This window comes from Sturnus vulgaris, chromosome 18 (genome assembly GCF_052056855.1).
Source record: "Sturnus vulgaris isolate bStuVul1 chromosome 18, bStuVul1.hap1, whole genome shotgun sequence".
Classification (NCBI taxonomy): domain Eukaryota; kingdom Metazoa; phylum Chordata; class Aves; order Passeriformes; family Sturnidae; genus Sturnus; species Sturnus vulgaris.
The window spans coordinates 13,163,306-13,185,388 of NC_142260.1; the positions used below are offsets into that span (position 1 = coordinate 13,163,306).

The window sequence follows — 22,083 nt, forward strand, 5'->3', positions numbered from 1 at the left end:
TGCATATTTTTTCCTTCACTCTCCATGTGCTATTTCTAAACTATGGATCTTAGTGGTCTTGCTTGTCCTCAATAGTTTTTTTTGTTTTACAGAGGCGTAAAGTAGATATAAGGAAACAAGTTTTCTGGGCAAACTTTTGACCCTAACACAATGATTTTTTTTCCAATCATTTTTCTGACGTTGTAAATAATTTCTGTATTTCCGCTATGCCAAGGTTTGAATCTTTACCTTCATTTTCTTAACAAAGCTTTGAACTTGGCTGAGCCTTTCTTTTGTCACTTGTTTCCTGAATTGACTTTCAGTTCTACTTCAACTGAGTAAAAGTTTCAGCCTTCTTTGTGGGAAGAAGTATACTTCTTTTTTAAAGAGAACTTGCTTTGTTAGTGCAGATATTCCAGACTCTTCTTTTTCCACACACAGCAGCTCTATGTCATGTTCTCCAGCATAACTTTAATTTCCTTGTGTCGTGGTTTAACCCCAGCCAGTAACCAGCCAAACCCAGCATGCTGTGTAACTAGAATCCAAGTGTTAATTGAACTTCCCAGCAGTATGGGGCTAAATAACAGCAGCAGCTTTTGCACATGATGCTTCTTCACAGTAAGCTTTGCATGAATCCTTCAGGTCCATTTTTAGCCTATTGGAGTGTAGAGTTTATTTTTATCACTTGACAGATAAAATTTAAAGCTGTTCTAAACGACATATATTTCTGTGTTTACATATACATACTAAACTGGGTCTGGGCAATCATTAGGGAGGGGATCAACCCTTGGGGCACATCCTGTCACATTAGCATTTCTGATGTAGGATAATTTGGATGTGTGAAACCAGTGGTGATGGAAACCAGGGATGAAACAGCTCACCTTGCAAGACTAACACACTGACTTACCCCAATTTATAAATGAAAACCTCCATACAAATCCCATTTTTTTTCCTGTAAAGTCTAATAAATTCGTAAAAGAAAACAAAGTTTTTATCATGACTATGATCTTTACACTCCCATTCACCTACCATCCTCTCATGGCACACTCTAGCATCAAGGAATTCTGATGCTCCAGCCTACCTTCACTTTGTATTTATTTTTGTGTCTGTGCTTCAGGTCTTAATCTGCATATTCTTCCACATCAAACTCCCATTAAATCCAAATGAATTCATGTCTCTGAAGTGACATTTTTGTCAGAAGTGGGTACATTGCTGGACAACGTGGCAATAGAAGAAAAAATCCAATGTCCATACTTCTGTATTTTCCCCCTATATCTAAAGCTTTCCTAATGCCTTTTCATCAAATGTCTGACAAAAGTTTCAAACCCCTGTGCCTATACATCAGGCATTAAATCCTGAAGATCTTATGCTGTAATATGCAGTTTATGGTGCTTCCTGTTTTCCCTGAAAAAGAACAGAGAACAGTTTCTCCACAGATCAACCAAAATGAACTAGTTTTATCTGTTTTTTTTTAATTGACTTGATAGTTTGACCCTCATCTTCTTCACCTGGTTTAAAGCACACCTCAGGATTTTTCTCTCTTTAACAGTTTGTTTGATTTTTTTTTTAATTACATAAGGTACTTCCTGCCTTATGTTGTATTTTGGGGGATGCTTCTTCGAATTTGTGATATTAAGGATTCCTTCAGACTAGATTTTTAAACCATGGTAATTTCAAAATCCCCAGTATAACTTTTAGTTAAATAGGTCCTTTAGTAAAATATGGCTATATTTTTTCAGCTTAAAAACATCTTAGCATGTAGATCTTTGTTACATAAATAAGCCAGCTTCACAGAAAATGTTAAGGTTTTATTTTTAAAGGAAAATAATAAATGCCTGCCAGCAGGTGTCTGCCTAAGCAGAAAGTGAGAGAAATGGGAGTTGTTGATGGAGAGGGGAAAGCAGTGGTCCATCAGTACTAGCAAGGGAGAAGCAGAGGCTGAAAAATTAAGGAAAGCATTAATTTGCCAGGACAAAGTACGGACTAACTGGAAGCAGCAAAGCAGTATTGATAAGTGAATAAAAAGGGGAAGTGGATTGCTCCTAGGATAGGAGTTTCAAATATGGAGACTTCAGAGAACTGCACTAAGGAAAAGACATCTGCAGTGATACTGGTAAAAGAAACAGAAAGATTGAAATCAGGGAAGGATTGAGAGAAAAAGCCAGACTATTCCAGTGTTTCAAAGCACGCAGGAAAAAAAAAAAAAAGAGCTCTGCTATTCTGCTTTTACTAGGGTCCTTTTGTCCAGAGAACTTCTGGGGGCATTATAGGATACCACTGCTGCCGTACAAAGTAACCTCCATGCTACTATTTGTCTTCCAAAATCCAAGCAGGCACAGTGCCATTTCTGCTCCCATTATCTTTGGTTAGTGAAGTGAGACTATTAGCAGAGTGAGTGTAACTGCTTTGTTATTTTTCCTTGCCAGTAGTAGAAGGAAAAGGTCGTTTTTTCTTATGGGGATTGGTTTGGATCTGTTTTGTTGAAGTAATTTGAGAGAACTCCTTTAAAATTTTTTCCCCTTCTATTCTGGTTGCTGCTCCTCCACTGCTATCCCTGAGCACAGGCATGAAAAGTGACATGAATGCATGGTGTCTTTGACCCTGACATTTCTTAGAACATCATGGCTTTGACAATAGCATTTCTCTGCCCAGATAAGCTGGGGAGGACAGAAGATGTGTCTGTACTTTTACAGCAAAGTTTTAGCATACTTTGGTAGATTCAACTTTGAGAACTTCATATTTCTCACAAGGTACAGGACAAGCACATAGCCTGTTATTAAAATGACCTTACTTTTTCACTGATAAGTGATGATGTTTATATAAAATCAGTGCATCAGGAACAGGATTCCTAAATGCAAGAAAATAACATTTTTTTGCAACAAGATAAAATAACGTTAACACTTTTAGAAGGGAGTTAAAATTTGAAAAATTATGAGGAGAAATGTAGGAGATGGGGGTGGTGGTGGCTGGAGGATGTGCATTTCTAGGGTCCTCACTGTGCACTCTACTTTCTTGGGCACAGATGATTTTAAATCTTCAGGTCTCCACTATTTACATGCCTAATTTTTAATTTTCACCAAGTGACCATTTTTTAAGCAAAGACTTTTGCTTTTTTCCCCTACGTCAGTCAGCTCAAGAATTAGGCATAGACCTCAGCCCACATGGGGTGTCCTCTTGGATGTCAGTGTTGTTACAGGCAGTCCTTGGAAGGTGAAGTGTAAGATATGAGCTCCTCAACTCCCAGCTGACCAGCACATGATCAGAGCAGCAGTGCCAGGCCAGGGTTGCTGTGAACACTGTCTCTTCACTGTGTGTCTGCTGGAAGCAGGCCTGCCTCCTCCCTGACTTGTTTGCCTTACCATGTATTTGCAGGTATTTAGAATTTTTCATATACAATTGCAGGAACTTGAAGTGATTGCCACCAAGCCATGTGACACTGGCACAGTTGCTTTTTCTTTGGATTAAGGGTTCAGTTACCCCTGCAAATCTGCTCCTGGCTTTAGGGAAGTTTGGCGGAGCTCTGTCTACACACTGTGCTGTGGTTCATCCCATTTCACTGACCACTTTCTGGGCTTCTCCATCATTTATCTACAGAATGGACAGAAGGATACCTGCCTAGGTATGTAGGTCTGTAGTGGGCTGTGGGGGCGTTTGTGTGGTTTAGGCTGGGCTGCACAGACACCTGCCTGGGTGTGACTCAAGCTGTTCCAGCAGTGCAACTGGGCAGGCAACTCCCCAAGCAAGCTCAGAGCATCCAAATGAAACATGTAAAATAGATGGTATGGGTGTGCAGCAGGACAAGATCCGGTGACTTTGCTGTGCTTTCTTCAGCCAGGTCTGTTGGCTCAGAGCCTCTTATGGGGTCTGAACCAGAGCGGGCCAACAGTGAGAGATCTCAACTGGTTACCCAGGTGCTGCTGTGACATCCCCAGTGAGATGTGGTTACTGTGTGGAGCATGGTGCATGAGTGAGCTAAGCTAATGCAGCCGGTTTATTCCTGGTGGTGGCTGCAGGTTGGAAGCATCTGAAAGAAAGCATTAAAAAAAAAATCAGATTATGGAGGGCACTAACAACAAGGATAGATAAGGTTTCAGTTTTGTTTAGTACTCTTTTTAAAGTAGTTAGGAGAAAAGGACCCAGACTGGCAGAGGTTTGGTTGCGATGTATGTGTTATGTAAAAGCCAGGTACCACGGCAGTGTTTTGTGTGGGAAGGAAACAGCTTCTTTCAAAGCAAACCGGTTTTGAGAAGAGCTTGTGCGGCAGTCACCCCTGCTTTGGGAACAGGAGTGTGAAATGCTTTTGTGTCCCTGAGCCAGAAGGACGGCATGGCCTCCTGTGCTCATTCCCAGGGGATGGATATGCCGTGCCGGCTGGAATCCTCTATTACCGGACCCTGAACGGGGGTTCAGGTTATCTCCTCCCGCTGCATTGTTGGGGCCTTGTTGGGACCGGTGCCTGCCGGCTGCGAGAATGCGGGCCCAGGCGGTCGCACGCTCCTGCCGCGGCAACGCTGTAGCTGGTGTCCTGAAGTCACCATACGGTGCTGCCCTCATTCACAGGCTAGCCTGGCCCCGGTCCCGCGGTTGCTCGGTTCATTCGCTCCTGTTTCCGTGGGCACCGGGAGTCCCGGGGCTCCAGGGGCCGTGCAGGGAGCGGTCCCGAGGGTGCGGCGGCAGCGCGGCCAAGAGGGGGCTGTTCCGCTCCCGGCCCCGCCCCTCGCGTCCGTTGGTTGCGGCCGAGCTCGTCTTTACATATTCCGCACCCCGCGCCAGCTCCGCGCCAATGGGAGCGCGGGTGCGGCTGTCTCATTAGCATGCGCACCTCTGCCCTGGGCGCGGAACCGCCGCGGCTGCAGGACCGAGGTCCGGGAGGGGCGGGTGCTCCGAGCGTAGCCGTGGCTGCCGAGGGGCCGGGGCGCACGGCCCGGGACCACCAGGGCCTCCCCGTCGCGCTGCCTGCGGGGCTGAGATGAGCGGTGGCGAGCAGCGCTGCCGGCTGTGCACGGGGCAGGCGGGCGGCGGAGGACTGACTTCCCGCTAAGGCAGCCCCAGAGCCGCGCCGTACGGAGGAGCCTCTTTATTTTGATTTTTTTTTGGCGCTGTTGTTTTTGGTGGGTTTTTATACGTTTTCCCGGCAGCCGGCCAGGCTCGGTACGCGGAGGGCGCCAGCGGAGAGCCGCAGGCCGAGCTCAGCCGGGCCGGGGGGGCTGGGCGGTCGGCGAGGTCGGCGATGCGGTGTCTCGCTCTACTTGGCCTCGTCGCCTGGGGCCTGGGGAGCTGGGCCGGACACAGCGGCGGAGCGTCCCCCCCGCCCTGCCCGGCCCCTTGCAGCTGCGACGGCGACCGCGGCGTGGACTGCTCCGGGCGGGGGCTTGCGGCCGTGCCTCCGGGACTCAGCGCCTTCACGCACGCCCTGTGAGTCGGGGCAGAGGCCGGGCTGGGGACGGGCGGGCAGGTAGCCGCGGCGGGTACCCCCGACACTTGTGTGTATGTGGTTGTTGTTGCTGCGGGTCTAACGCGGCCGACTCCGGGGCCTCCGCGCTTCCCGGCCGAGCTCGCGGTGAGGCCTCCGGGCCGCACGCAGGGCCCGGCGCCGCTACGGCAGGTGAGCTTGGCAGAGCCTGAGGCGGCACCCCGGGGCTCCGGTGGGCGGACATGAGCCGGCCGACCCCGAAGGGATCGGCCTTGGCGGTTTAAAAGGCTGGGAGGGAGCTGCTCGGATCCTGTGGCAGCGAAAGGGGAGCTCTTGGGGGATACGGTGGGGCTCAAGTCAATCCCGGTGCCGCCCTGAGCCAGGGGGGGAGCTGCTGCCCTCACATGTGTGTGCCTCAGCGTGGTGTCCTCGCCCTAAATCGCCTTTCTCCTAGTTCTTCTCCAGAAACCAGTTGCTAGGCTAGCCAGTTTCCCCACAAAGGTGAAGGCATTTTCAGTCCGATGAACGCAAAAGTCTGGTTAAATACGGTGCTCTCGCTTTTACAAAATCTTCACTGTGGTAAAGCACGGGGAAACCTCGAAAAAAACAGCAAACATCGAAGGTTCATCGAGTTTTGCTCGGGAATGAAGATAAACTCTTAAAACATTTTATCTCATATTCTATGATAATGTTGTAAAGCAGGCAGAAACTTGTAAATCTTGTGTGGAGTTTTGGTAACTTTAATAATAAAATTTTAATTGAGGAATGAGTGCTGTTCTGTAGAGACATGACCGAGGAGGGATTTGCAGCTTTCAATACGTTAGCTTTGCTAATCCACAAACCTGTTAAGTTTCACAATGAAACCTGTCAGTCTCGCCCCACTTCTCAGCGCAGATTTCACAGGGTGGAGCAAGGTCTAATATGGGCCAGTGGTCAAGTCTGGTATTACTAAACCTTTGCTGTGTTTACAACATATAATACAGCACACTACAGCAAATGATGGTGCATAGTTTCAGATCGGTACTGAATTGCTATTTTGTCAGAATACAACATTGGTGTATGCCTTCGAAAATTGCCCCTTTTTTTTCTTTTTGTTTGCCTACACTTAATATGCAAAGTGTATTCTTAGTTACTGGATGTTTAATGTACTGAGGAGGTTTCCAATTTCTTCTACATATTTGGATTGGTTCTTTTAGTTGTTCTTTCCTCCACAGATAAAACAGGGAAGTTACCCGAATTAATAAAGTGCTTGAAGTCTCTCCGGTAAAAGCTGCATTTAAGCATAAGATTTGATGGCTTCTATATTGTCTGGCTATCTTATAAAATGTATTGGTACATCCCTGAGTGTCTGCAACATGACATAAGTTGTCTAATGGGCACAAGTTGCCATAGCCAACACCCATTAGAGATAAGACTACCAAAGAGTTTAAGTTTATAAGTTTCTTCTTATTGTGCAGGTAAGTTTCACATAGCCGATGTGACATGGCAAAAGTGAGAGGAGACCTGCACATGCTTCAGTGTATTTTGGAATGAGTTTTTGTAGGTTTTGATTTTATGCTCTTTAAACTTGAGAAGAAGATTTCTTGAACTTGAGAAGAATCCATGTGGTCCTGTGGCAGTGGAGGATACTCTTGATCCCCATTTGTGTATAGTTCCTGCTTCCTTATTTACAGAAGGGAAAGAAATTGATGACTTCTTGGTATTTCTGGGCTTAACTAGTCTCTCGTGTAGTGAGGCCACTAGAAGTTTATGGTATCTAGAAGACAGTTTTGGAGGCAATAAGAAAACCTCACTTTTGACCTGCTTGAACTGGACAATGTATAGTTTTGCCAGAGATGCTGAGCTGGTTACTGTAGAAGAAGACAAGAAAATAAAATCACACCGTTATATGACATATTTGTCTCATGGCAAAGCACCTTACCTTTGTGAAGAGAAAACTTTCCTGTGCTCTATGTCAGGCACCTTAATGATGTGAGGAAAGCCCCTTAGCATTGCTACAGGGCTAGTTTTTGATGATAGCCATGGCAGCAGAGAGCCTGTAGCATGGAGATGGCTGAAAGAGTGTTACGGGTGATGTTCTGTGATACTAAAGCAAAGGTATGCCTAGATTTTTGCTTTGGCTATGAGAGAACAACAGAAGAAAAGTTGCTCACAATTAATGTTGGCAGTGAGTGAGTTCTAAGGCGGTTGAGAATTATGGAAGGAACCTGGTATTTCATTTTTACTAGTTATTTTCCTGAAGTTTTAATTTCTTTTTATTAAGTCTAATCATTTAGCCTAGCTTCCCAGGTGCTGCCATGAATGGTCAGGCAGGGGTTTCTGTAGAGCCTTAAAGGTATATCCTTACAGAATACCCTTCATATTCCTTATTTCTGTTTATTCAGCTCTTGACTGATCCCCTGCTCATTTCTTGCTTACTGAGGTGGTTTGAAAGCAGGGAGAGAGGGGCTGGTGTGATAGTGGGGGTAGTATGATTACCAAAGTATGGTGAAGTCTCTGGAGGATAATTCTGTCAGACCGAGCAGCTTGAAAAGATGGAGTATCTGGTCACTACTTTTGAGTCACTGGTGAACTTTGAGAGGTGCTATTTGAATAAAGCTGTCTCAACTGCAGACATCTCAGTGAAGAGATTATTGGGAGATGTACAAGTGCTCAGAAAAGACAGGTGACAGCAGTCGATTGGAACTTTCTGAGGGGATGGGATGGAGGGGGAGGAACTCAGAGGGAGTTGGGAAGACATGACCAAGGATAATTGATACTTTTACTGTAGGCAACTCTGTTTGTTCTGTATAATTTAGGTAGGTGTTTATGTAACTCTTAATTACCATCTGCCAGTTTTTCTGTTTATGAAGGTTCAGTTTGCTTGGTTGCAAAATAACTGTCGTCTGTGCAAGTGGTGCATGTGCTAAAATATAAAAATGGTTTTTGTTTGGGTTTTTTTCAAGGCTGTATGCTCCTGATTTTTGCTGTGATGTTTCACGTGCCATGTTCTAGGAGAGTTCATGCTAGTGAGTGGAAATTGTGGTAAGGCATACATGTGCTTGTGCTTATCATTGATGTCAGTTTGAGAACTCAAATTCCAGTTTGGAGGGTTTAATACTTGTGTGAGTCTTGTGCAGGAGATAAAAAGCAGGTAATTCTAGATAATTACTTTTGGAGAGATCTTCCATGGGCCTAGCTGACTTAGGTCTTGCCTGACAACCATGAGGAATATAGTCCCTTCTCAGTGCCTGCTATTGTATTTTAGGCACTTGAAATACAAAAACAATACAGATAGTTTTCATTCTAGTGCTTCTTGTGTGTATTTTCAGGGTAGGGTCCCTTGCTTTAATTTTACTTTCTTTGAGTTGTGAAAGGTGGGGAGGGGGGGTTTGGGAGCTCTGGCTGCCCTAGACTAGGGGATAGACCTTCAGGATGAAATTGTCATCTTGATCTTCAGGTTTTTATTGCTCATTTAACCTAATAGTGCTGTATTTCTGTGTGCTGTTGTGCACTAACTATGAGGTCGAGATGTGGCAGTTGAGATCTATTCTCTTGTGTTTTACTACAGGTTGCTTCAGCAGTCACAGAGTTGGCCATCTGTAATTTGGTATACATGCTGTCTAGAAGTACCTACGTGCTCTCATGATTGAGTGAGATGCCTTGCTCTATTTATGTATTTATGCATTAATGGCAAAATGATGTGGTTCTCTTTGGACTGAGCAGAGCTTGTTGCTTTTTTTTTTTTTTTTTAATCTATCGCTGTTAATTTTGTGTAGAATGGCGATAAAACGTAGTAGGGAGGTGTGAGGTATCTTCTTCTAATATACCTGGTACAAAGATAGAGATATTTAGTGTACTGCTGTGGTCATATATCTAAGTATAGTAAGGACCTGTCTGAGTTTTATTAATGATGTCTGGTAGAGTTGTTATGGTGAAAAGTGAAGATGTCCAGATGTGACCTTGAGTCTGGAAAATGTAACATAATTGCTGTCTCTCCTAAGGTAGAAAAGCCTTATCTAGAAAAGCCTTAATTAGAGGTTTGAAGCTGTTACAGGTAAACTACTTAGTTTTTCACTTGCCTGTGCTAAATACTGGTGATGCGATGGCAAGTAGTAATTCCATACTTCTTTTAGAAAGACACAGTCATGTCATTTCATTTTGAATATTCCTATAAGTTAGCAGAAATGTTGTTATATTTGTACAGACGCATGAAACCCCACAGACAGGAGGAGTATTTCAGTTTGCTTAACGTTCAGTGATTCCAGCAACAGTCTTTCTGGCATGTATCACCCGAGGATTGTAGTCTTTACCTTCATTTTAAGCTGGCCAATTTTTCTGTCAGTCTTGTGAAAAAGTAGATGCTTTTAGGTAGTGTACATAAAGTGAAGCTGTTGGTGTTTTCAGAGTTGGTATCAAATTTTTTGTTTTCCTCTTTACCTTTTATCCCTCCCCCAAAATTCCCAATCTTCTGCCATAGCATGTAATTCTCAGGTGTTTGGCATTTATGTTGTACACTGTGCTCATTTGTATGAGCAATATGTAGTTTCTTGTTTGATGCTTACTAGCAGAGGCTTGTAAGTGTGATTTTGGGGAATAAATACTAAGATAAGTCTGCAGCATGGAATAAAGTTGGACTTTAGTGTAAGCAAGTTTATGCTAGTAAATAATTGCCTTTTTAGTTCTTGAGAGGAATTTGCTAATAACTATCTACTTGAGAGGGAAAATATGGAAGCTGTAATATAAGGACTAAAAAACAAAACAAAACTAAACCCTCCTCTGCAAGGATCTTTGTTTTGTATTCTACATCTAAGCCAGCAATTTTTGCAGAACACAAGCTCTTATTTACCCAGAGAAAATTACTGGCCTAGATTTCCAAAGGGCTGAGCACCCCTATCACATTTTAGAGAGCATGGTATCTGCGGGGCTCTGGGAGTATCTCTGAATCTCAGAGATAATCCTCTCAGCCACCCTTGTGCATCTCCTAAAAGCTTATTCGTAAAGATGAGCCTCATGTTGGGAATGAGTAGGAGCTGATGTTCTGTTTGTGTTTTGGAGGATTTGCCAACAGCCCAGGTTTGCCTGCCTCTTGTTTTGGGAAAAAACGAGAGAGTAAAATGGATGGGACTGGTTCACTTCAGCAAGGCTGCATGAAACTTCATGGCCAGCAGTTACTCTGTTAAGGGGTGAATGTGTTTCAGGCAGCACCTGTGTGCTGCCAAACTGTGTTTTTGGGTGTCTTTATAGAAGAAGCAAACAGTCAAAAAAAGCTTGAGGAAGAATCAGAGAGATTTGTATGATCCTAGAAATAGGAGACAAAGGTAGGAGAACGTACATAAGAGCAGAAGCAGCCATTCCCTATTTGAAGAAACTTGTAAATTGAAGCAACAGAGTTTTAAATGTTACATGACCTTTGCTTACAGAGATATCAATAGTATGTCATGGATTAGAGGTCCCTGGCCATCCTCTCTACCTTGTAGATTCACCATCTGCTTCAACAGTGACCCAGGATTTTGCTACAGAGAAATACTCTTCTGTAGTTTTTCCTATCTGCCTTTCAGGTACTGTTGCAGTTTCTGATAAGATGTTCTCAAACTTTGGCCTGAAAAAGAGATTTCTGGTCATGTGATGTTGGTTTGCAGTGCACTCACACCACTAGCTTGCCCTTCACAACTCTGGAGGTAGCTACTGTTATTTCCTTTGCTGATAGGTGAGCAGCTGGTTTCGTTGATGTGGAATTGTATGCAGTGATGGTTGGCACAGGAGTTCACACAGTGAAGAGGAAGATCTTGGTGTTACTATATAAATACTGTTCTCACTATAGATATGTCTGAGAGCTTTTCTTTCAGAATCAGGCTGAGATTTATTTTGTTCCAAATAAAGCCTGGTATGTCCAAATTTGAAACATGAAGCAGTAAATATAAGAGTACCTGGAAAGTATAATTAAATCATGAAAAAATGGCCTGTGATGTACCTGCAAAGCAGTTGATCTTTTTGCCTTTTTTTTAAGTTCATGTTCCTGTCAGTGAGTTTCACTGGAATTGAAAGTTTCCAATATTTTCAAATCGTATGTAATTTGTTTTAAAATACATACTTAGCAGAACCCATTTTATTTTACTCTTGAATTTTTTAACTGTTACAGAATTGTGACAAGGTCAGCACTTTCCACTTCCCAGAAACATACTCCTGTTGCTGAAAGAGGGAAATCTGTATTTCGCTTCACCACGAATTTGAAGGCACAATGATATTATACATCTCTTACAAAACCACAGAGAGGACTGTAGTGATCTGAAAAATAACAGTTTAAAGTTGGTGTCTGAAAACTGCTGTTGAATTTGAATGGGTAATAGCCAGCTGATGGCATTATGCACAATGTCAGCCAATATGATAACATTTAAAAAAATACAGATAGCTATTTTTGAACAGGTGATGTTGATATATATTCCCTGGTGGACTGTGGTCTGACATCTGTGAGGGATATATTGATTTTGGGAAATAAGAATACCATTTCAGGAATTTTTATCAGCCTCTTTTTTTTTTTTCCTGTGTTTTTTTATTGCTATTTACTGAGTTAAAAGGGAGTATTATTTTTTTTTTTTTTTTGGTGGCTGGTTTAGTCATACAGCAAGTTTTGGAGTTAGTAAAACTTCGGCTAAGTTTTGAATTTTTTTTTTTTAAACCTACTAAAAGGTATACTATTAAATATATTTTGCTTGATTTGATGTCTTATCAAAGGAAAAATGGTTTCCATAGCATGGCAGAAATAAATATTAATTCCTTAGGTTTCCTTTGTGTGTTTTTTGCATACGTATCTGATGAGTGCAGTTCATTAAGGATACATATGAAATAACGAGTGTGTGGAAGATAAGAATGATACTTTCTTCACAATTGAAAAAGTTTCTCATGTTTCTCAAGTCACAGCAGTTTTAAATGTATTCAGATGTTGGTATAATGTCGGATAACTCTAAAACATTTAAGATTTGTTGCTGGAATTTGATGTTTAGTGTGCATCAGTATTGAGGTTTTTTTATTGATGTTCAAATCTAATATTGATAAATACATGTAATTAAAAATCCTTTTTTTTTTTTTTAGCTTGGTCACCTTTAGGTAATTGAGACAGTGGTTAGTGACTTTTGACAACTCAGTCTCAAGATTTTGCAGAGTAAAGATATACTTGAAGTAATTTCTGAGTCTGAATTTTTTTTGTTTTTTTTGATCTAAAATCAAAATTATGAAAGTTAAAATTTTCCTTAGGACTAGGAAATATGTTGCAAAAACTAGGAACACCATCACCACTTTTTTTTCAAATATACTAACTAATTCCTGCATGCTTTGCGTTAAAAAAGAAGGAGGAGCCTCAAATCATGATGGTCTGGAAGACAAGACTGAAGTTGCACAGAAGGTTCTGTCTATGGGGCAGATTCCAAGAGAACAAGTGCTAATTATTTACTGTGGGGAAAAAACCCACCAAAATTAAGAAAAATCCAAAGTCAGGTGAAGTTGTTGAGAGGACTGTGGAGAGCACCCTCAGAAATCAGGTCCTTGGAGAGTAAACAGCCATCTTTGCAGCTCTCATTGGAGCATTTTCTTACTGAAATATGAAGGCTTTTGTTTTTTCTTTTAAAGTGATGTGCCTCCTCTATTCCTCTCTCCAGCCAGTTGTGGTGAAATGATAGGTCTTGCAAGGACTTTTTTCACCCTAAAACTTTTAAGCAAATATGTCTGGACTTTTAAACAATTACACAATTAGTAGTGAATCATAAATGAATGTGCAATTTCAGAGGAAACAGGGAAGGCCTGAATCTGCTTAATTTAGCTTAATAATGCTGCAGATGTAGTTGTGTATTTTATAAGGTTGCTCTCTGAAAATGTGTTCTAATTTGGGAGTTTTGCCATTACCTTCTTGACATCTGCATGCAGATTAATAGCCTGCCCCGGTGGGGAGAGCAGCATGGCTGTGCTTTCAATAGGCATGTCACTGACAAAGGAAACATATGGGCTATTTCAGTGCCATTTTTGAAAGCCATGTATAGGCCTGTAAGGGCAGGGGCCTGCAGGCTTCAGACTTCACGGTTGATTGCTAAGCTAGCCATAAAGTTTACTGTGAGCTATCAAAATGCTTTTGCTGGAGCTGTTGTGCTTCAGCACTGTTTTGTGGTGGGACAAGAACCCCAGAGGTAGAACAATGCTGTTTTGACATTGCAGTAATGCAATGTATTGCAAAAGTATTGCAGAGACCATGCAGTACAGTTCACTGTGGTTGCATTTCATTCTTTTGTATGTGGTACTATGCAGAGTTTTTTCTCAATGATTTGGGCACTGTGGTGGTTGGTATTTGGTGTTCAGTATATGCAAAAGACATGAGCACAGATACGGGTCCTGCTGGGATGTACCTGGGGGTTGGTTTCTCCTGTGTCCACTGCTTCCCCTTTCACGGCACAAAATGGCACCTGCTGTTCCCTGTTATCCAAAAGGACATGGCAGTGTGTTAGCTTGTCAAGTGAGAATTTGTTTTTCCTGCACTCAGGGCTTTAGGGTGGTGGCTGGAAAGCAGGACAGTTTGCTCCTTTTGCTGGAAGAGGAGATGGTGCAGGTCAGGAAAGGATGTTTGGGGAAGCTTGCTGCTCCTTGAGTGGCAGAAGGAGTTGGTGGTGTATAGCATCAGTCCTTTCTTTGTTGTTATTAGAATTTGATAAACTGACTGTCCTTTTTAAAACTTTGTTATTTTTAAAATAACTCTTACTCGAGACGTTTCTTTGCTGTTTTCTAAATGCTGGTCCAGATTAGTAGCAGATGTAATTTTTCATCTGGATAAGTGAAGAGACTGTGAAACCTGTGACTTTCTCTCTGGTGCAGTGGGTCATTCTGTCTGGAAACATGCATGGTGTTTTTCATGTGGCAGAACTGGTAGATCTGACCTTCACTCCACTTGTGCATGTAGAAGCTGTGAAGAGGTTGTCATTTTTTCAGGTGCCATAGTTGGAAGCCCTAGAAATATATTGTATTTTTTAACTAGGGGTAACCTTGTTGAGACTGGGGGACATGCCTGTAGTAGTGCTCTTAGCAGTTCTGTGAGCTGCTCCTGCAAATTAGGAGTCCTTGAACCTACTGAAAGGAGCCCTGCAGTGTTTGGAAGATAGTTGCCAGACTTACACGTTCTTTAAGGGAATTTTGCAAAGCCAGTGTCAGCAGCAGCCTACATGATTCTTCTGTTCATCATGTTCATCTCCTTTATTTACAGTTTCACTCAAGTAGCTGTTCTCTTGAGACATGAAATGCTCACCATGCTGGGTGCCCTCTTAGGGTCTTGGTGGCTTTCCTGGAATTAGCTAGGGAGAGAAAAGGAAACGGTCTTTTGAAAAGAGTCCTACCCTGAGAATATAGTAACTGATGATTTGGGCCTGCTCAGGCTTCTGCCTTTTGCTAATGTTTTTTGCTGCTGTTGGTTTTAACATTTGGGTTAAAAAACAAAAATGAAAGTGGATGGGCTAATATTGACAAAACTGTTAATATTTTACAGAACCTAGTGTGAGTCTTGCTGGGTGTAGAAAATCCATGTCTTTGGCAAGGGCAAATCTGCTGTCTGTGTTACTATTGCTAAGTGTTTACTGGAGTCATTATATCTCTTCAATATCAGATCAGTCATTTATTTAGAATTTACTTGCTCTTGCTTTACGTTTTTTTCAAAAATTTCAGCTAGCTTGTTTACATGTTGTTTTTCTTTAACTTTGCTTGCTGCAAGGGCAGGCCTCTAGTTTTCAGACCAAAAATATACAATATCTCAATGTGCAAGAGGATTAAGCAGGGATTTAATTTGTTTTTGGGATAATAAGTGGCAGTTGTTTACGTCTTCAGCAGAATACTTTGCAGTATTGCACCAAGACCGGTTTTACCTCCTTAAAACTCTTCAACTCTCCTGAGCAACTATGCCAGTAAAGCAAGTCTGTGTATTCAAAAAACAGGAAAAAAATAATATATCTGAAATAGGACTGCTTGCACTGTGGTTGTATCTTCACTTGCACAAAATAATTTTTTTCCCCTAATAGCATGAAAGGGAGAAATTCTGTAACAAACATCAGATAAATATTCAAATACCCTTGGTATTTGTCTCACCAGATATATTCCCAATGTCCTTCAGGCAAAGTGCATCACCTGGTCTGGGTTTGTTCAGTGCCATCAAGAACAGAGACTAGTGGAATAATAATGTAAACATATAAAAAAATTGTCCCTCGTGCCATTTTTCATTGAACTTGCCTTAGTGAATTTGGTGCTCAGTCTGATTTATTTTATTATAAAAAGGCCAAGATTGATATTGTTGGCCACCTTCTTATGCAAATTGACTTTCCCACCAGTTTCTCCTTTGCCATCTTCAATGGGAATAGGCAGCTTCTGTTTCATCTCTGGCCTCTAAATGCCCATCGCTTTAGAGGTAATGGAGAAACCGAGGATTCTGCAGTGTTTATGATATATGTACATATTTCAGAAAAACCCACTTCTTTCAGAAGATGATACATGAGTTGCCTTGTGCTGTTACTGAGAAAAAGAACAAGAATTATGTAGTGCCTACTGTCATCCCATGTGCTAAGTAAGTTTTAATTGTTGGTGCCTTCCTTGAACTGTCAAATAGAAAAGTAGTTTCCTAAGAGAACTTACGACTCTCAGTGTGAATCAACGGGCAAAGTGTAGAGGTAGTTTTGCATGTGACCATTTTCAGTCTTAAAGTGTTTTGCATCTCTAATTTAAAGAAAGAAAAACTATTGAGTAGTAGCACCCTGCCTTGGGATTTGAGCCCTGCTCATGTTCGTGTTGAAGTAGAAGCTTTATATATGATAGTGGTGAATTCTGTTTAGCTCTACTGTGCATCAATGGGAATGTGCAGGAACGTATAGATACCTGGCTTAGCAACTTAATCTAAGGGCTTTGCTAAAAGAGTTAAGAGTGACTTAAAAATTTTAAAGTTTGGTAAAGGAGACCGGTTCTTGCAGCAGAATGGTGCTAGCACATGCCTCTTTTGAGGCAGCAGATATCTTAAGTATTCATATCTGCAAAACTATTGGGAAAGCCTTAAGATCTGTCAGTGTTAGAGATGTTGCTTAACTCCTTCGGGACCTCAAACATATAGCCTTAAATGGGATTACTTCTTAACCTGTCACTATGAAATAGTCGGTCTTTTCTTTAGGTTTCCCTGAAGTTGCATAAGATATTAGAAATACAGGATATTGCTCTGTATTTGCTTTGTATTTTAAAAGAAGTTAACACATAGTATAATTTCGGAGAATATATGCAGATCACTCAAGAAGCTTCAGCAAATAATCACTGCATGTGCAGTTAAAAACACCAACAGGCCCTATTGTGCTGCGATCTTGTCAGCAGCAGCAGTGCACTGCTGATGTCTTGGAAAGGCTCTTTTCTCCAGGTGTGCAACTCAGAAGGAGGAGATTCAGTTACAGCTTTTCTTTACCAGCTTTTCGGTGCAAATAGCTTTCATTAAGCTTTCACACAATAGCCCAAGGCTTTTGGGGAAGGACTAGGCTGGAAACTCAGCATACTTATTGCCATTTGTTGCATGCATTTAGACAAAGTGGTGAATGAAGCACAAGAGGCATCTTAAACATTGAAAATCTTGGTCATATTTTAAGCTTTTTAAACTGTTACAAAGATAACATCTGTGGGGAGATTAATGAGCAATAAGTAAACTCTGTTGAATCCAAGATTGCAGAAGGCAGTTTAACTGCTTTAGGTTTCAGCACACTCATTTAATTACTGGGTTACTGAAGATTTTCTCTGCTGTGGGTAGTGTGTGTGTAAGGGAAAATGTGAACGTTTATACAAAGAACTGTGAATGAAGTTTGGGGATATTACCTTCGTGTTGCCTACACAATCCTACTTTATATTATCCCTGCCATAATTTATTTTCAAGAAGATTGTGGATAGGTCTTGCTATCACTTAAATTCAAGTAATTATTTCAGTGTTCACTTCCCCATGTGATTTAACACACACAAGTTTAGTTATTCTTTTTCTGGCCTAGGGAGAGATTTCCTTCCAATAATTACCTCTACTGCCCTTTGTGCTTCTGCACATTAGTTTGTTTGGAGAAGCATAGTTGCTCGGTAAGCAACTCCAAACAAGGCAGTGCCTGGAGCCGTCTTGGAAACATAAATTATACCTTTTAAATATCATGCTAAGCTTCAGTTTGCAGAAAGTAAACTACCAGATGTACTGAATAAGCAAGCTCTAAACATTTCTTCCTTAACTAAAGGCCCTGTGAGTTCAGCAGGAAAGCACCAGTTCACACTGCTTTTCAATACTCTATTGGGGCAATACAGGTACAAAGGAAAAGACATTCAGATTACCTGATAACGCCATTAATTCAACCATTTCTTTCTACTGGCAGCTGTTTAGTCATACAGTATTAAAATGTATTTATAAGATGAATGGGATGCAATGCTACCAGACAGATTGCTCCTATGGTAGCAAAGCAATCCATACTTAATCTTGTGGAAATTTCACAGGACTATATCCTTCTGTTTGCCTTCTGTGATGACCTACTTAATACACAGTATGGATGAAAGAAAAGCAAATATAAATAATAAAGACCAGCAGGGATTAAGTGCATACATTCTTTGTTAAAACCGTTTTTATTTTAATTCAGTGGTAGTTAGAAGAGAGAAGTTCTTGAACTGTGTGGTACAGAATTAGTTCTAGAAGCTATTTCATTTGTAACATTTATTAATCTATATGCTGTAAAAAAACCCAGTCTGTGTCCAGGATGGGTTACTTCACTCTGCTATGTTTACTATAAATTGTCTTTATATCTAACTATTTTGTGGTAAATGTGATGAAAAGTAGCAAAGGTTCCATTTGTCTTGAACCTTTGAATATTTAGTGTTCTTATTAAGATGGAATAATTATTTAACCCTACTGTTAATGACAAGTAAGGATTTGTAAAGTTGACTGTCGTTGTGTATGTGGAAAAAATTAACTGTTTTAACTTGAGAAAGCCATGCATGTTTTAAAATAAAATTTTCTTCTTCATTATACCCTGGTATATATGACCAGACAAACAGACAAAAAGTGATCATGTTTTGCATGTTTCCTCACCTTTTCCCCTAAAGTAGTCTCTTAAGCCTCTAATCTGATCACCTGTCCCTCAACTAAAATTTAAAATAAATCACTGTGTCTGCTTTACATTTTTCAGATTGGGTAGTGAATATAAAATATATTGTTGTTTATTGTGGAATCTGACATTGTAATTGCAGAGTGTTATTTCATTTATTGCATTAAAAATAGTTTGCCAGTTTCAATAGTAACGTTTTCACACTGTAAACTTTCAGGGCATTTTTTTTTAATGTTATCTTCATAGTTTTGCTGGTGATAAATTGGAAAAATGTGTGTGTTAATGGAAGTAAATTATTAAATTGGTAATGAGAAAACAGGCTGTCAATAGCTTAAAGATGTCTGTGTTAGGAGCAAATTTCAAGCTGCATGGCAAGTTTTACTGGCCTTGGTTTACTGACCCAGTAAAATTCATAGTCTGTCAAGGTAGAAGGAACCAGACTTCCTCAAAACAAGCAAGAACAAGACAAACCAGATGATATTATTAGTGGAGCTTGGGAAGGATACATTTTGTTCACCTTTTATCCATTATAGGTGTCTTAATCTGAATTTACATTGGTCAGTTGGCTTTAGGTAAGATCTAGAGATTTCCTTGCCAGTAGAATAGCTATGATGATATGACAAACATGGGCATATTTTTACGTGGAGATAACCAAGGAGACAAATGTTCATAAGCCAAGGTTGGTTTTTTTTGAGTTCCTCTCTAAAATTCGTGTTGTTGGGAAAATGCATGTACTGTTTCTATCTATAAGCAAGCTAGAAATACATGCAGATTACTTGATTGCCTTCTATGGGTTGCTTGCTTTTCAATCACACATGAATTAGATGTGTTTGTATAAAAATTGATTCTGGGTACACGATCAAAGTTGATAAGCATTAATATCTGTTGCAAAGAGTATGGACCAGCCAGTTAATGTGGTAGGTCTTTGTTTTTCATGTGAATAATTGAAATAATTCTGTTTACATTAAGTAAGCTGGTTTTTTCTTGACAGTTTAGTGATTAAAATCTGATCAGTTTTAAATAGGTGTAGGCATTTAAATGCTGAAAACAAAGTTAAACTGAAGAGAGAACCTTTTCAAGAAAATCACTTGTAATGCTTCCTTGACCTCTTTTTTATAATTGCAAATGGTGGCTCTCAGTACTTTTTGGTAGAGGGTTTCTGTGAAACATTTCATATGTTTGTAAACATTTTACTTAAAAATTAGAAAATATGCTAAGTTTTTATTGGCTTATATAGTTGGGTCAGCAATAGTAAGTATTACGAATTTTATTCATATTGGGGCAGAATCCAGAGGTCCATAGCTGTCCTACTAAATTTGATTAGCACAACTATCCAGTTTGGGATGCAATTCCTAACCAATAGTCATGTTTGTGAGTGCCTCCAATGTCTGAGTAGTTTTGGGGTGTTTGTTTGGTTTCGTTTTTTTGGAGGGACCTCTGGAGATCATCCAGTCTAAGCCCCCTACCAAAGCAGGGTCACCTGGAGCAGGTGACACAGGTATGTGCCCAGGTGGGGTTTGAATGTCTCCAGGGGAGGACTCGATGACTTCCCTGAGCAGCCTCTAATAGTGCTCTGCCACCCTCAAAGTAAAGAAGTACTTCCTCATGTTGCTACCTCGGTGAAACTTCCTGTGTTTTAGTTTATGGCCATATTTGCTTAGTTTGGTTAGTTGTTTTTGTTTGTTTGAGGGTTTTTGTTGGTTTGTTGTTGTTTGATTGGGGGAGTGTTTGTTTTTTGAAAACAGCGGATTAGACACTGAGCCATGCAACTAGTGAGTGGCAAAGTCTCACCCTTGTGTGGGCCTTGGGTTGCACAGGATGGATGGAGTTTTGTCGTGCTTTTTTATATTATATTGCAATGGCATAGTCTCACATTATAGTGTAGTTTTATCAGATATTCTAGCAGTATTTTTATCAGGTTGATACAAATTTGGATTGTAGCTGATGTATTGGATGCACTTACGATGGGCTTTCTTGCTTGGTTTTAGAATGTAAATTACTTTTCTTGCTCTTTGCTGCTAGGGAAGAGTTCCTCCTGAACTGCTGTTGTAAATAACAGAAATTGTCAATAATGTAGCAGAACTTGAGTGCAAATTCCTCCTTTATCAATATTCAACTCTGTTAAGGTCAGTGATATGAGACATTCTGATAAAGGCTGAGAATAGGCCTTCTGAAAACATGTGCTTAGAGTTAGGCCTTCAAACCAAGCCATGCAGACATTGCTGTGGTTTTTTCCTCATTTTTTTGTATAGTTACATTGCATTTTCTTGTAGGAGGAGGAAACAGAACACCATGTAGGACAGGTGGTCATCATCTATTATTTATTGTGTCCTTAATTCTGTCGTCTAAGATAAGACTAGAAAGAGATTTTGGTGTATAATACCTAAGTAGGCATCTTATGTTTGAAAAGCAAAATCACTGAGTACCATTAGATTACCATTGCTGAAAGGAAAGTTGCTTCTTTGATTATGTAAACAGAGTTACAAGCAGCTGACTCTCTGGTGTATTTTAAAAAAATACAAAAGGGTTTTTTATTATCTAAAAAAATAATAAAAAGGTCTCTGTTGCTTTGTACCCAGTTGCGTTTTCATAAAATCATAGAGTGGTTTGGATTGGAAGGGACTAAAGATCCCCTAGTTCCAACCTCCCTGCCATGGGCAGGGGCACCTTTGACTAGACCATGTTGCTCAGACTCCCGTCCGACCTGGTCTTGAATGAGGGATGTTCCAGGGATGAGGCGTGCACAATTTCTCTGGGGAACTTGTTCCAGTGTCTCACCGCCTTACACTAATGAATGTCTTCCTACTATCTAATGTAAGCCTACTGTCTTTCAGATTGATGCCATTCCTCGTTGTTCTGCCACTACATGCTCTTGTAAATAGTCTTTTTCCATTTCTTTTTTAGGCTCCCTTCAGGTATTGGGAGGCTGCAATTATGTCACCCCAAAGCCTTCTCTTTTCTAAGCTGAACAATCCCAGGTTTTGCCTAGACACACAGTTTTCTTTGTAGCATGTGGTACTTGTTAAAGAGTGCCTGCCTGATACGTAGATGGTGTAGAGAGGATTTTAAAATATTGCTTTTTGCATTTGCTCAGATTGGTGTTTGTATTAAAAATGTTTTTGTCTGTTCTTCATGTTTTGGGGGTTTCTGTCAATTGCAAAAAGGCTATTCCAGTTTTCGTTCAGGGGAGAAGGTGTTTTAGAGATCACCAGAAACTCAGCCTGTGGTTCTTTGATGTGAAAAATATCCTCTGGTAATGATTCTGGTGGCTTTTGGCTGGACTGGCTGGGCCAGTCTCCCGCAGGGAAGCTGCTTGTATTCACGGGTCAAGGGCATTTACAGGATAATGGAGTAAGGCAGCAGCACACTGGTGGGTTTGGACCATGGTTGGGCAGGTGATGGCTTTGTTAAGTGGTGGTTGTACCTGGTAATCCCTACCCACCCCATAGCCCTTCACCACATGCATTAGATGCCTCCCAAAAAACAGTGACTGCATTAGTCTGCTGCTCCGACTGGTTTGTAGTGCGAAGGGATTAGATTATTAGGTTTCTTCCAATCAGCCTGCATCTATGAGGATGATATTTCAATGGTGTT

General features: G+C 41.0%; 1 protein-coding gene across 2 annotated transcripts in view; it reads left to right on the forward strand.

Moving 5' to 3' along the window:
• LGR4 (leucine rich repeat containing G protein-coupled receptor 4) overlaps positions 1-22,083 on the forward strand; it is an 81,007-nt gene that overhangs the window by 4,320 nt on the left and 54,604 nt on the right. The window contains exon 1 of one of the 2 annotated variants that reach the window (XM_014889813.2): positions 4,835-5,394. The exons of the other annotated variant lie outside the window; for it this stretch is intronic. Coding sequence (XP_014745299.1) covers positions 5,210-5,394 — 185 coding nt within the window. The 5' untranslated portion in view covers positions 4,835-5,209. Of the gene's footprint in view, positions 1-4,834; positions 5,395-22,083 lie in introns of those variants that run through there. 2 annotated transcript variants of the gene reach the window in all.